Source organism: Liolophura sinensis, chromosome 6, assembly GCF_032854445.1.
Source record: "Liolophura sinensis isolate JHLJ2023 chromosome 6, CUHK_Ljap_v2, whole genome shotgun sequence".
Lineage (NCBI taxonomy): Eukaryota > Metazoa > Mollusca > Polyplacophora > Chitonida > Chitonidae > Liolophura > Liolophura sinensis.
Window position 1 is genome coordinate 49,353,048 of NC_088300.1, and position 16,551 is coordinate 49,369,598.

At 37.2% G+C, this 16,551-nt stretch overlaps 2 protein-coding genes across 3 annotated transcripts in view; one reads left to right on the plus strand and one right to left on the minus strand.

Moving 5' to 3' along the window:
* Window positions 1–3,137, plus strand: part of LOC135467282 (kinesin-like protein KIF27) — a 38,967-nt gene extending 35,830 nt beyond the window's left edge. Inside the window, exon 36 of the mRNA XM_064745049.1 lies at window positions 767–3,137. Coding sequence (XP_064601119.1) covers window positions 767–792 — 26 coding nt within the window. The 3' untranslated portion in view covers window positions 793–3,137. The remainder of the gene's footprint in view (window positions 1–766) is intronic.
* A 1,893-nt stretch (window positions 3,138–5,030) lies between these two features.
* On the minus strand, window positions 5,031–14,205 carry LOC135469123 (uncharacterized). Of its 2 annotated transcripts, none has more exons than XM_064747654.1 (3): window positions 14,096–14,205; window positions 12,783–12,836; window positions 5,031–6,076 (listed from the first exon to the last, which is right to left on the minus strand). In XM_064747654.1, exon 3 carries the CDS (start codon window positions 6,035–6,037, stop codon window positions 5,138–5,140), a length of 900 nt encoding a protein of 299 aa, XP_064603724.1. In that variant the 5' UTR covers window positions 6,038–6,076; window positions 12,783–12,836; window positions 14,096–14,205; the 3' UTR covers window positions 5,031–5,137. The 2 variants fall into 2 exon arrangements, with proteins under 2 accessions (XP_064603724.1, XP_064603725.1); XM_064747655.1 differs by lacking the exon at window positions 14,096–14,205 and adding an exon at window positions 13,009–13,069.
* Window positions 14,206–16,551: the final 2,346 nt, after the last annotated feature.

Sequence of the window (16,551 nt, forward strand, 5' to 3'; positions counted from 1 at the left end):
GAGTGGGAGGGGGGGGGGGAGCGGTGGTGGGGTCAATAGAGACTCAAGTCACAGCCGGTCATACTGTTACAAAGATCCCATTGTCAGCCGATAAATTTTGTCCAAAAGGTTCCAGGAGTTTAAGAACTGTGGTTATACCACACTATGTAATGTGTTTGACTCCATGGGCTTTAGTCCATGTCAGATGCTTATGCTTATCACGTGGAAATTGGCAAGGCTGGGTCTTTTTCATTTATTGCTGACCAGAGTCCAAATTTGAAATACGATTTTAGAAGTTATTTTTGAGCTTTGGAAATCAGAATTTCAACTACCCCATAAATGTTACAACAAATGCATCAGCATTTCCATTTGCAAAAAGTAAGCATTATGACGTTTTAAATTTTGACACAAGTCAAAAGTGGTTTTGTGGAATCGGCCCATACAGGGACTTCCTCACCTGACACTGTATGGACTAAGTATTGGTCGCACTAGTGTCAATACACTGGCAGAGTCAAGTGTCCTGTCTGGTGTCTTACGCAAGGCATATACATTGAGGTGGCAGGATAAACGTGTAGACATTATCAGCCAGCTGCATGTACAAGAAATCACAGACATCATGTCATGCAAATAATGCTGAAAAGGATTTTCAAATGAAGGCAAACATATAATATCGTATGTAATTTTTTCGTTCTGTGACAAAAGTTCAATTACACAGTGAACTGGAATTTGTTAGTGAATATCTAGCAGAGTTGATGGTAACTAATGGAATATGATTTTTTATTTTCAGATTCTTTAGAGAATGGCACTCCTTGACAGTGTGAGCAGCCTGACCATGACAGTGTGCAAATCTCTGAACATTGTCTGCTGAGGATGACAGTCAAGACCTCAGTGTTTACATCAAGTCACACCAACTCCAGAAAGTGCTGCGAACATTTCAGTCTGTAACTTGTACATGGAGTTTGTCATACACAGCTTGTTTAAGCAGTTTTAAGTTGTGGCTACTGTGTTAATCAAGTTTTGGTGCTTCAGTTTCTGTGTGCCCCAATAGAGGCTCCATGAGGTTTACGAATGAGAGTGATCAGTAACGCACCTTACACTCACAATACACATACATGTTAGCATTGAGCAGGTTTTACAGTAAGTTTGGTTTACAGCCCTCACAGTAGTTTTCGTGTGAATTTGACGCTATTGGGTACAAAAGGCAGCTCTGGATAACAGAAAGCAGATCTCTGCTACATGAATATACATTATGCATCAACCACAGTATGCGTAGAATGGTACTTGACTTGGGACGTGTTCATGATGGACGAACATTTTTGTTATGTTGGTTTGAATGATAAATCTGTCCAGCAGGCGAAACTTTATGGCCTATCAATGTGCCCCCACCGCCACCCCTTCCATCAACATATGACAAGTGACACTGTAACCGAATATTTACGTAGTCCTCATAGTTACGATGTACAGTAATAACGTAACAATACCTCGTATAACTTCTCATACATATCAGAACCATCAAAGGGAAGCTGATACATGTACTTTAGATGCTGAATGATGCACCTGTTGTCAAAACCAAAGGTTGATAAACAATTCCTCTTTACTGCATGATACCATGCACATTCCTGTGGAAAATGGCTGCCGTATTTGTAATTGAATTCCAATGTCGCATTCCCTCCGGTACAAAGCCATGACCATGTTCACCATTGCCTTAGATGTTTTATCCAGTGAACATGTTTTTGGGTTGTAAATATTTCAGAAATCTGAAATAGATATCATTGTGTAAATATTTTGAATTTGCATATTTGTATTAAAGAGTGTTCATATTGTTTATTCCCTCCATTCATTATGCTCTACAGTTACATGTATTATGTTTTGTGTAGAAATTTTGTAACCTCCGTCCAGAAGTTCTATTTATTGTTTATCTATAATAATGTACTTTCTTCAAAAAACAGCTGTGATTTGTCGTCCAACGTTAATTTTCCTTGTAGTGTTTTGGGTCTGACTCCGTCCCACAATAACGTAACCAACCGGTCACTTGTGCAGGCCAGGTACCAACCTCCTGGAGACATTTGACATGGTGCCCCCAACTGCATAGCGATGTTAATTTCATAATATCCATTTCAACATCTACTATTCAAAACAAGTCATTACGCAATGCATACACATTTTCATTAGTATGAGCATTATTACATTATTGGTGATCATTCCATTACTACTTGCAGTAGCATAATTGGTAAACTCCAGTTTTTCAGGTCAGCTTTTATCTTTCATGATCAGCATTTCATGACATTGAGAATCTTAGTACGTGGCAGAAGGGTTAATATAATGTAGAGAAGTACTAACTATCTTACTTTTCAATTTCAGAGATGTCCTTTACAAAAGCTTGCATACACTTTTATAATCTTTAGCTTTTTTTTCTCTCAATATAAATTTTCTTCGTTTTACTTAGGGATATTATTTACACCTGGCTTGAAAATGTAATTCCAGTCAACTTATTGGCGATTTCATGATTTTACTTGTGGGACCAATAATTAGCAGATGTGTTGGTTATTATTTCCTTCTATTGCTCATCCTTTGGGAAACTTCATACTACTGTTTATCTAATGCTTTCACAAAAGTTGTATACCAAATGTTTCACAGGACAGAATTGTCAGAAATAAGTTTCCCGTGTTATTACATGTACATTTGTTTCTGTTTGACAAGTTAGAAATTTAAACTTAGTACACTGATAGTAAATTGGAGTGGATCCAAAAGACTTTAGTACAGCCCTGTGTAAAATGACACTACCAAGGCTAGTCATTTACTGCAAGCACAGATGTGAATTTGACCAGATTTGTTATGTGTTGCATCCTAAATATCATTTAGAATATTGTTCATATCAAATATATTTCATGATTTCAGTTTTACCCTATTTCTTCTAAAATTTGGGACACCTGGTCTGCTCATTTTAGCCAATATATGTGTAATTCTAGCAGGAATATTGAGTTTTTTTTCTCTCACATGGTTAGACCATCTAATGAACCACATACCCATATCTTTACTTTAAAGGCTGGTGAAGAAATGTAATATTCAACTTTCAACAGTATTGGTATCTGTCCCAAATTAGGGTACTGTCATTTTTCTCATTTATATCGAGTATGCAATGGTCACATCTGTGCACAGGAAAAATCTGTGCACAGGAAAATTGCTTAAAACGTCACGATTTTCTGATTTATGGGCAGTTTATGTGAATGCTTCAGCCAAGCGTTACATATATGTGTATGCACTTACATACCATGACCATCCTAATGCCTGTATTACTGTCACTATTGTAGTTACAAGCACATAAAGGGTAAATCCTGCTTCATAACCTGAATTTTCTTCAAAATGTGTCTGATAACATAGAAATCTGGATTTAAAGCTTATTTTGACATTGCATGAATTTCATGCCCACATTTTAACAGTTACATGTTCCAGTTTGTGAATTGGATAATGAGCTTGAGTGACCTGTAGAAACACAGATTACACCATTTTTTGAAGACGAAATATGGTTGGTCTACCCCAAAGGCAGCCTGAAGGTATGGCCACAGCACTGAATTTAGACTTGGGCATTGTTTGGGTCAGATATGGTGTTATTGGCAACTTACCAGGAAATGCACAATTAGTACTAAAACAGTTAAAACATTAGGACTTATATACCAAATACATTATGTACTGTTCTGGTGTGTAAAGCTAGTTTTAAATTATGAGTGCTAGCTTCTTGTAGACAAAGCTAATGCTGTGTGATAAAACCATAATAAATTTTTACTACACTTGAGTGATTTGTTTTGTTTTCAGTACTTCTCTTTTTGAAGGGGCCTCACTGTGGCTCATCGGGTTAGCACACCAACATGGTGCAGTGACCCAGCAACCTCCCACCAATGCGGTCCCTGTGAGTTCAAGCTCTTGCTGGCTTCCTCTCCGGGAATGCGTGGCATCCAACCTGTGGATGGTTGTGGGTTCCCCCACATGCTCTGCCGGGTTTCCTCCCACCTTAATGCTGGCTGCTATTGTCAAAGTGAAATATTCTTAAGTACAGCATAAAACACAAATGAAATAAATAAATACATCTATTTGTATGAGGTAATCACCTTATTCACTAAAATGTTTTTATCACCTCTTCTAGCCAGAGCTTTCTATTTGTCTATTGTTGATAGGCTCTTTGTTATCTTGTAATAAATGATGGTTCTTTTTGTGGTCCTGTTTCTTGTAGTAAACTTGACTCAGACGATGAAAATGAAGACAAGGAAAATCAACATTTGGTCGCTGGTTGTTAAATATGAAAGCAAGAGGTCATTTCAGTTATCAAAACAGGCCACAAGGCTGAAGTTATCAATCCGTAATAGCAAAGAATGCATATGGAATCTGTGACTGATCCTCTACAACACCAACTATGTACTCTACTCAAAACCTCCAGTAAGAAGAGCTACAGCCTTGGTGAAAGATAACCAGAGTTGCATTTGTGTGGCTGCCTGTGGCAATGACGGATTGTGAAGCATCTGTGCACTGGCCACGACATGTTGGATATCTTTTTAATAACCAAACAGCTTCTTAAACCAAACCAGATATTTAAGCTTGACTACTTCTGAATAACTTGCCATTCCCAAGACCAGGAAGATTTCCTTGTGTTAGCTGCATCTTTACTAGGTAAAACATAATTCAAAATTCAACCAGGAATATCTGTTATGTCAAATGCATGCTTAACACATTATTGATACAAAGTGGGAGGCCGGGGATCCTACCCGCGTCAAGTCATACCAAAGACTTTAAAAAATGGTACTTGTTGATGCCTTGCTTGGTGCTCAGCATTGAGAGATTAGAGCAAAGAAACACGACTGGTTGGTCCGGTGTCAGTATAATGTGACTGGGTGGGGTGTAGTTGGCGTGATACTTCCGTGGCGACATGGGCTCGGCCTTTCACAAGAAGACACAGTATATACACCTAACGACTCCTCATTCTTAAGTATCACGTAAAACACCAAGCATATACACATACATAAAATATTGATTTGTGTAATACTGGAGAAAGTTAAGCATTAACAGAAATGATTTTTAATGATAAGTATACAATTAATGTCATAATATGGACAAACATAACAAACCGTTATACTTTACAAGAATCAATGGCTGTCATGTTATGAAGTCACATGGATATTAAATAATCAGGTATTTTGATATATTTTCTAGTAAAGCTTGGACTGAGCTCAGCAAAACCTTCTGTATGATGATCAACTTGTTGTAAAGTGTTCTGTAAGGAGAGAAACCTGGGGTCAATGGACTTCTTTGAAGACATCGTGGCTGATTTAGTGCCATTTTGGGCCACCATATTGTTGTTGATCTGATTTGTTTCACTAGTTCCATGATTTAACTCCCCTGATTCAGCGCCTTGCACACTGTCCACCAAATCAAGTTCTTCACATTCTCCTGCATTGGTTTGGACTATTAACTTCGTTGTTATTCCTCGACTTTGTGTACCTTCAATCCTTGGCAAATTTAGTCCGTTGCTGTCTGAGAGTGCTTCATTAGTGCTGGCTTTCTCCACAGTTTGGATTTCAGTATTTTGCTCCAATCTTAATGGCACCTTTTGTGCTGTTTGGCTCTCATCCTTTCTGCGGCCAGCAGAATCTGTGGGGAAGCCCCTGCTTTGTTTTCCTGTCCACTTTTTCACAGATCTTGATGAAGACTCACTGCAATGTCTTGTTGGTACCTTAGGCAATGTGGGGGGAGCCAGCATTTCGGGAAGCACATTCTGCTTGTGAGACTGTCGCAACACAAAGGACTTGCGGTGGAGATCGAGAATTTTGCCTGCACGCTGTTTTTCAAGTTTAATGCTATTCAGCTTCACATCCAGCATCTGTTGTTGCATGACATTGTCATAGAGTAGCACACGGGAGATATTTGATTTGGGCAAAAGGCTGTGTTTCTTGCGACCATAGTTTGGTACTATGGTTGGTGGTCTCTGTAAGTACTTCAGTGTCTTAGAAGGGAACTGTACCTCAATGGGACCATTTGTCTCCGAGTCACTTATTACTGGGTTTGGCATGTTGGGGTGAGTACTTGAGCTGCCCAGTTGTCCACGTTTCTGAAATTAATAGAAGAATACACATCACTCCTGGTTTATTTTTTTTTATTATTATTTTTTTTTTTTGTTTTTGTTTTTGATAAAGAGAAATGGTTAGGAATTCTTCGAGCCTTCCGAACATGGAAATGGCTTTGAAATCTGTCCAGATAACTTATACAGTAATTGAATTTGAGTAATAAAAAAACCAATTGGTGTCTTCACCAATATTTGCAAGCCTTAAAAAGCCCTGCAGGTTCCACATGCAAATAAATGCTACACTGAACTTTTTAATTGTTATATTTTAGAAGTACATCTTTGTGGTGAATTACATTCACAATTATTACGGATTTTCAACAAGTTATTTATAGCACTTCATGAATATTTGCAATAAACTCGCCAAAACATTACCAGCAATCTCTTGTTTAGAAATGTCTGATATCTTTGAAAGGGTATTTTGCATGTAACAGTAGTAAGACCTGCAGGTCATAGAAGATGTCATAGACTGAAACTACAAAATGCATAGTAATTGGATAAAATCTTACTGATGATGCCCTTATAACTTTCCACCAAATTCAGCTATACCAGTCAGTTGCACTGGCTGTTACTATAGTTGTGTCATGCAAAACCCTAAATCTGACAGCTGAGAGCGAGCCAACCAGCTGAAGGTTCAGAGGCTGGCTACTAGCTCACCACTAGTGCATTTGTAGCATCCTGTCATTTACTTCACCTTCTGTTTAGGTATATTTACAGAACATTTTGGTGCAAGGTAGATTTGTACCACACAGAATAAACTGTATGTTGAATAATTGTATACACAACTATGGCCAGAGATATAGATTTGCTGGACAACTGACAAGGAATCAATGAACATGGCCACGAGGAATTCAATAGCTGACTGTTCCTGGACAAGTCGCTCTCAAACAGGGCCACTGTGATGTTAATTACAGAAGGCAAACTGTTTTCGCTGTCGGTTCATTACGATAGTTGATACAGGATTGTGTAGGCAGTTGACCGTTATAATACGAAATCATTATTAACATGAACTCAACCTACCGGGTACGGTACTTGTATTTTACCATTTGTGGCAATGTTTGGAATTATATCGTGCAAATAATAAACACAACCTGTTTTTTAAACTGAAACAGTTAAATTTCATTACAGCAGAACAAACACATATTGTCTAATTAAATGTACTTCTGGTCTGAGTAACAGAAGCCAGTGTCGTATGCATAAAGTGGTTCTCAATTGACTTCAGGCAAAAAGGTAGTGGTCTGTGTTACCCTTAGTGCTGAAAATGCTTGTCTTGCAATTTACACCTGACTATTATAGGACACGACCGACATGCACCTTCATTCCTGGCTTCGGACAAGGAGTTTGTACATTTCCTGCTGTCACTGTTCATGGGGCCTAGTTGACAATTTGGTTGACAATGCAATGTGGTTGTGCGCATCAGAAGAGTTCGTTAGTACAGTGTAACTCGCTAATGATTTGTGGTTTAGGTAATCTGGTTTCTTCCACCCATAAAAGTGATAACCATCACTAAGTGAAAAATTCTTGAGTACGGCGTTGAACAACAATTGTGTAAATGAATATATTCAGTTGAAAACTGCTACGTAAAGCCGATCTTAGAATGATTTGAATCACGAGTAGCTATCCTTAGAGGAGTATGATCTCTGCCTAATGTACACCCAGCATTTCATAGCCATAGAATTGCACATAGTACATTAAGTACATGTAAATGGTGAACATCATGGTGTCACAGTACTCTGGTCATAAACATATATAGCCCTGATATACTCTTTACTCTGACACCCTGTGGATGGTCGTGGGTTTCCCCCAGACTCTGCCCGGTTTCCACCCACCATAATGCTGGCTGCCGTCGTATAAGTGAAATATTCTTGAGTACAGCGTAAAATACCAATCAAATAAATAATTAAATGTTTACTCTAACATGTCTAAGTTTACCTATATGACTTTAACTCTTTAGCAAAAAAGTGCATTTTTGGAGGCAAATAAATGACATAAAGTATTACTTTTGGTGTTGAATTTCAGATTTTCCTAGAAGGATACTGCACTGCCTTCCAAACATCCCCAAAACACCTACCTAAACTTAATAGAATTGGGACAAAATGAGTTATTGAATCAGATATAAAATTTGAGATTATTTAGGGTATCGTGAACTGTTTTCACCTACAGTGAGGAACATGAGAAGGTAATGCCTGATTTCATCTATTGTGAGGTGAATGGGTCAAATGTCAACAGTGTGCAAAGCAAAGTTGGTTTTAACAACACGATTGTTTCGGGGGATTTCAGCCGGGGGTTGCCCATACTAAACTTTGGTTAAGAGCTTGTAAATTTTTTGACTAGCTGATCAGAATGCAGAGTCAGAGAGAAATGCCCGATTTTAAGGTGATCAAAGTCGATTTAAAATGTTTTGACTTCGTTAACTTCACAATTTAGATGCACTCTTGTTATAACATTAATTAAGCTAATAAGAATCTCATACAAGTGAACAAGCTTTCAAAATCTTTTGCACAGACAAGAGTGAGCATTGTATAAGAGTTAGTATATGGATAACAAGTTAACTTATTTATTAGTATGCGTTTTGATGTACGTCTAACACCCTTGTGAAGCAAGAGTTTTTGTTATTCACTAATAAACATTAAGTACATCAAAAAATCTGCGAACAAATAAATGAGAATTTATTATCTATGTATACCCTCTGTGATGTATCTTTGTTGAGAACCATCTAAATGGGCTTGTCTTCAAGGAAGACACTACCCATAGTGGAGAAAACAGTGTCTTTTTTCTTAATGCAAAAATAATGTCAACATTCAAAACTGAATGTATTTCGATAGTGTTGATGGGGGAATGGGGTGGGGGCTAAGTGTCAAATTAGGGCAGTGGCCTTTGTTATGAATTGGTTCTTGATGTGAAACAATTATTATCAGAAAACACCTCACAAGGGAAAGCTACGTTATCTTAACAAGGTATTTTATTTTTTATGGCTTTAAATGTTGGGTTCAGAATAACTATATATGTGTTTGTACTCTGTTAAAACCCGACATAGTTGCCAACATAAAGCCTTATCACAAAATAAAACAGCGCCCAGAAGAGTGAGAATAACTGCTAGTTCAGTCTGAGGTCATTTCACAATACAGATCCAGCATACACTTGGTATGTGAGCTCTGAGATGTCTCCATTAACAACTGGGTAATGTTGTCTTTCTCACATGCTTTACAATTAAGAAGACATCATTCAGTACAGTACTCAATACAAGCCTTATATCATCTGCCTTCAACACACCCTTAACATTAAATGGCCTCTAGCAAACAAAACCCTCGCACGATCTAGTTCCAAAACACATTTCCCCTTGAGATTCCTTTCCAAAATACATAAGATCTTAATAACGGTCTATTCACGTTTACATTTCTTGATCATACTGATAGTCCTTATTCGTGTTGACATAACCACAGCTGGGTCTATAACCCCATACATCATTATGTCAGATAAATACCCAATAGAGGCTAATACAGCTCTGTGTGTACATAACTACTGACCAATACATTTGTGGCACATAAACATAACCCATGTTCTGTTGCTAAGTACAGATATTTATGTTACTGAAATATTCTACACTTCAACATTTTAAACCAGTGAAAATGTGATGATCATATAACTACAATGTACAGGTACAATGTAGGTTGATATTTTTGCATTCATGTTGAAATATTGCAATGTACATCATGCAGAAGTGATGTAAAATAAAATAAAATAATAAAATTGACATAATGAAAGATTGAACTCTTATTACTTCATTTGTTCTACTTCAATAACTGTCAAACATTATGTGCACATTTTGTCCCTTCTCAAGCATTAATCTATTTCCTTCCAAGCTATAAGTCTATATACACTGATATATATGTATAGGTCTTCACTGACTTATTGTAGGTTATATGTACATTTGAATAAAGATGAGAAAGGTTTTTCAACTGCTGCCATGGATACCTCCCAAACAAAAAATAAACAATATAAGAATAACCTGCAAACTTTGTGTGATTTTTTCACTGCTTTGAGAAAATCAATGTAACTATGGATGTATGGAGGAATTATGAAGTCATCCACTCTGATGATGATCTCAAATTACAAGTAAAAATAGCTTTTCATAAATTAGATACATGTACCGTTACATTACAATTGATTAAGCCCAGAAAAGTGTGTCAGAGTTAAGTAAAACTGTAAAGCCACTGAAAATGGCTTTGATATGTATTAAAAGCAAAAATAACAATTCTTTGGAATTTACAGCCCAGCATAAGAGTTGAAGAGGTTTATGGATTTTTAAAATGGTTGCATTTTCTGGATCCTGTGAAGGGGTATGGATTTAATGGCAGATTGGGGATAATAGTGTGTCTCTGAGGCAACAGAGGTAAAATGACACCAGGACCTCCCATGAAGCACATTTAATATAAGCCTCAGTTAGCTTTCCCCCAACACATTATCAACAGGAAATGTCTCCCAACATTGCTATAACAACCATGGCAAGATAATTAGATAATCAATCTCCAGGTAAACGACTTTTTATGCACTCAATGCAAACAGAATTCATCGTATAAGATGAGGTACTGGTAATGGCAACTGCTAAATTCTGTCTAATAACTGTAACAATACTCCACATTACATAGCAATTTTAGTCTGATTAAATCTTAGATAGTGAAAACCAGAATAAAACTGTACCAGATGGAAGGTACTGAATTTGCTACTTTGTCACATCCACTTTATAGGCACACCCTGCTTCCTCATCAATCTTTCAATAAAAGTTCTTGAATTTCAGTACAAGAGAAATCTTTTTTCAAATCAGGAAATGACAGCATCAACATCCACTGGGGCTAGCAGTATGGCCATTCATGTTTACCTGTTTACAACAGTCTCATTAAAGATTTCCTTTTCTCTTCACTCCATTAATATTTTTGACAATAAATTCTTTTAATTATTTGATTTACAGTATAAGATGGCAAGAGAAAATAAACTGATTAAAAATCTAAACTATTTATTTGTCATAACCTATAAAAACACAGTATAATTTACTGTAGTACTTTATATTCAATTACATTTATTTATTTATTTGATTGGTATTTTATGCTGTACTCAAGAATATTTCACTTATGCGACGGCAGCCAGCATTATAGTGGGAGGAAACCAGGCAGAGCCCGGGGGAAACTCACAACCATCTGCAGGCTGCTGACGGACCTTCCCACTTACGGCTGGAGAGGAAGCCAGCATGAGCTGGACTTGAACTCACTACGACCGCATTGGTGAGAGGCTCCTGGGTCATTATGCTGCGCTAGCGTGCTAACCTGCTGAGCCACGGATTTATTTATGTATTTATTTGATTGGCGTTTTACGCCGTACTCAAGAATATTTCACTTATACAACGGAGGCCAGCATTATGGTGGGTGGAAACCGGGCAGATCCCGGGGGAAACCCACGACCATCCGCAGGTTGCTGGCAGACCTTCCCACTTACGCTGAGCCACGGAGGCCCCATATTCAGTTACAATATACATACATACTAGTATACTAGTGTTAACCTGCAAGTAACCTAGATACACAGAGAATGATTTCCGATTTTGATAAAGGTAAGAGTCATAGGTGGGTGGTTGATTTTGAATGATTTATTGCCTCGTTAATTAAATGTCATTTCTGTGAATGCCCACATTAAGCCATCACATTTCTCTTGGGTTGGATTTTAATGCCCTTATGAAGAATTTGACACTGAACACGCTCATTTCCACAGATGATGGAAACCAGGATGCACAGATTAAACTACTGACCATTGGCAGGTGACTGAGAAACTTTCCTACATGATGCTAACCCACTACTCAGCCCCTGCATTGTGAATAGTGCTGTCTCACTGGACTGTCATTGCTCATATACACCAGACAATATATTTATTTAAATGAAAGTTTAACACTTATATTATATTTCACTTATGTATGTTGGCCGCATTGTTTGGTAAACCCCACTACACATAATTGCAATACAGATATACACACCATATTTGTGGAAGACTAGGGTCTTTCTATGCTCCACAAATGACCCCACAAATGACAAATGACCCCACAAATGACCCCACGCAAGCCTTGATCATCAATCACTTATTGTGATACAACCTTATCCTGTTCTCTGATCACATACCCTAATTCCTCAACCTTTTTCCATAGGACAGAGCAACTTTCAGTGCAATTTATGCACATTTTTAAGTTGATTGTGAAAACAAAACTATATTGGTAGGATTGACCAATTTCAGGGCTTCACAAAAAATGTAATTTTCTATTAGTCCACACAGAATAATGCCTTCAGAATATGCTTGAATAAACACCTTGCACACATGCGAAAAGGTTGAAGAATGACAGTAAGACATAAATAATTATAAAAATGCAGACATAATACAAAATTGCTCTTAAATACCAATTGGTGTCTAAGATTACCGAACTTGTACGTTATTTAACACTTGATGGTTTACGGATGGAAAAACTGGGCAAAGCATATATCACATTCTCCTCATTTGGAATTTGAAACACTTTGCTCCATGGTGCCCTGGATTTGAATTCTACTGATCCCTTGTTGATGATGGGCCAGTTGACACTAGCAATACACATCTTTACTGTTGCTGGGCAGATGCATTCAGAAATGAGATAAGAGGATGATATATGTAAATATATACTTACCACATGCACTGACTTGTGACTGTCACACTGAGCAGCTGTCCTTCACCAGGAGGTCTGTTTGAAAAAACAAAGTTGGTGTTCAGGACAAATGCCACAAAATGTCATCTATGCTACTATAATATGACCAGTGTGCAAATTCATTTAGATTCATTTACCCATATCTTGTCTTTAGGCATGACCAAATAATATCAAAATTATAGTTTCAGACAAAAGAAGATTAACTTACATGTCTTATATAACCTTAAGCTGTGAAATACATGGATTATAAATGTAGCGACAGGTTCACACATATATCAGGCTAGCAGTATGTGAAGTTTGTTGAAGATTTGTGTGTATATAGCTGAACCAATATCAGGCAGATCCCTTGTGGCTTGTCAAAGGGTACAGTTAATCCTATATCACAGGGTGTCTGTGACAGGAGTGTGCTTGCACCTTATTACTTATCTCACCTGATTACCGTACTTATCTCGTCTCAAACTTGTCATATCCACACCTCAAGGTTACATTATTGGATAAGTCACAGATTGCAGACAGATTAGAAAAAAAAAATTAATTTAACTTCCTTTGTGTGTGTTTTTTATTAACAATAAATAATGTATACTGAGGAGCTGTCTAACTGAATCCAAATCTAGGCGTCAAGCAGGTGACAGGTAAATTTACACCTGTCAGACATGTTCTTATTACGTATGGTTAGTCCACAGGTATGCCATGTTTTACACCGGAGAATTACGATCATACCGAGTTCAAATGGGTATACTCCGTGTAAAGATCTACTACAAACATGGCAACAAGATTTGCTTCGGGTTTAAGTTTTCTCAATTAAACCATAGCTTATTGGCAACAGAATTGCTTTCAAAATTGATTTCAAAAGTCAGCTTTTTCATGAATTGTGGCAATTAATTTATATTTTTACATTTAACAGTTTTCAGCTGAAATGGGCACTGTACTTTCAGTCTGGGGCGAATATTAGTCTCTGCTTTAGTGTACCGCTACAGTAGGTTTACTGGGCTTAACTAAGGGTGCACATACTGGCCTAAATGCTGTTTGGTAACTAACTTTTATATGCAGTTTGCTCATTCGTTAATATACAATAGCATGTTTAACTCTTACTAAATTTTTATAGATACAGAATGTGTTGGCTTACGTTGAAAACGTTATCGACATTAAAGAAAAAATCCCTGTGGTAAAATATCTAGAAAGTGATAGAATTGCAGTGTACAATTTCAGAATCAAAAGAAAACTTTGTACTAGCAAAACATTTGCCCTACAAAATGTTATTTTGTCCAAATCACTTGTATATCAACAGGGCTTACCTTGTAAGGTGAAATCTGACAGCTCCAGAAATCCACGTGTGTCCTGATCGCTTGATTGCCTGTCAACTGGCAGCGCCTTTCCCTGAACTCGGCAATCAATTCTACCTATACAGGCCTCAAGGGCTGGCAGGCAGTCACCCTCACAAAACTCTGTCCTTGTGTGTCATCCCTGACAATGGTGAACGAAAACCTCTACCAGGTAAAACGCCCATCAGTGATAGGCCACACCAAATGCAATTGACCTCCTGGCATAGATAGCCACTCTATCAAATCCACACATCTATACACAGTGACATTTGTAATGGACTAGGATAATTTTCTCTGCATGAATGCACCTTTTTACCCATCAACTGATTCCATCCATTATACTGCAGCAGTGAAAGTAATTGAAAATGTACTAAATATTGACAGAATTCAATAACTTTGGACTGGTTAGCGTGAATACTATATTCCATTAAGCCAATAGGAACATAGTATACAATAAAATATTAACACCGTTGGAGGATATGATAAGATCGTACTATATAGGCTGCACATATTGTTTCCTACGAACTGAAGTGTAGAGAATTAATGGACCACTGGCATACTCACTTAGCCATTATCGGACATCTGATACAGAGAACTCTTGACCTAGCTGTATTAAAACAACCTGAAATGGTTGACCGTGGACTAGTTTCCTGTGGTGGTTTTGACATTTCTGACTATTTGGACTCTTTCAAACAATGACAAAATTGTACATACCACAGATGTATTTATGTAAGAAATGGATTCGTGACAGAAATGCTCAAATGACACATTTATAGATAGATAGATAGATAGATAGAGCTTTATTTCAGACTGAAATGTCCATATAAAAAAAAAAAAAAAATAAACACACACACATAAAAAAAAAAAAAAAAAAAAAAAAAAAACTATATACACATAACATTGGCGACATATACCGACTTCACATCAGTATAGTAAAACTGCCCACCTCTCCTGAAGCCAAGATGTTATACTGGCGTCACTATTCAGGAGTTTTATTACGATGGAATTGTCAGTAAACATAAGTCTCCGTATGAAACAATACACTGACCTGCGCAGTAATTCACCAAATGACGGTACACCATTAATGCAGAACATAAAACTGGCACTACAATCGCGCCTGAAACACATTAACCATCTAAATGCATTATTGTAAGTGACCCGTAATGAGCTTATAACCTTTTTCAGAAAAGTACACCAAAGCTGACAACAGTATATATTGCAACAAAAACTACGAAAAAGTTGTACTTTAACAAGCTGAGTACAAGAACTAAACTTACGTATCAACATGTTGGCTCTAATACAGAGCTTTCTTTTCTGAGACAGAATGTCCGCATCATCAGACAAATTGTCAGTAATAATGTGCCCAAGGTAAGTATACGATTGGACATAAGATAACAATCTTTCATTAAGGTACAAAGGCGGGGGATTGAAATCTTTATACGTTTTAGGTTTAATAACCAAACACACAGTCTTACGGGTATTAAAAATTATGTCATGGGAAAGAGCATACTCTTCACATACTTTAAAGAGAGCTTGCATTGCTTTTGCAGACGGGCAGATTATACACATATCATCGGCGTAGATAAGGTGATTGATAAATATACCTCCAACATTACATCCAACACAACTATCGGACAGAGCAACGTCCAGTTCATGGAGGTATAGGTTAAAATTATATATAAATTGGATTTATAAATCCAAAAGGAGATTTTAGCTAAAATATAAATTTGAATATCTCTAAACATTTTTCTGTAAGCATTAAACATATTTTTTCTTCAGATAATAGAATAGAACTGATGTAGGAAGAAAAATATTCGATCATTCATTTTCTGGAAAGATGTCAAAAGCTGAAAGAAGAATGCAAAAAAGAACTAAATGTAATAGGTTCTTGAAGAATTTACAAAATGCTTTTGGCATGTCCAGTTTGCATATAACCTCAACAAACAACAACAAAGCCAGACAAATATTGTATTGATCCAAATATTCATACTTTCAGAGGCAAATAAAGGTCATAAATCAATTGTTTGGAGCTGGGCAATTGACAGTTTTCTGGCAGGATATCATTCTATCTTCCTAACAAACTTTGAAACAGCTGTCTAAGATCAGTGGAACTCTCAGGATCAGGCCAAATGAGTAAGTGGTGATGAAAATTTAGGTTGAAAACTTTAGATTTATTTATTTATTTGGTTGGTGTTTTACGCCACCACATTATGGTGGGAGGAAACTCGGCAGACCCTGGAGGAAACCACAACTATCCGCAGGTTGATGGCAAACCTTTCCATGGAAGGCCAGAGAGGATGCCACCATGTGCTGGACTCACAGCAACCGCATAGGTGATAAGACTCCTTGGTCATTGCACCGCGCTGGCACACTTAACTAACTTGGCCAACCTCAGCTCCCACTCATTTCTTAACACTCTATATTGATGT

Excerpts from the sequence above, each read along its gene's own strand:
- LOC135469123 (XM_064747654.1), bottom strand. The coding sequence starts at position 6,037 with ATGCCAAACCCAGTAATAAGTGACTCGGAGACAAATGGTCCCATTGAG.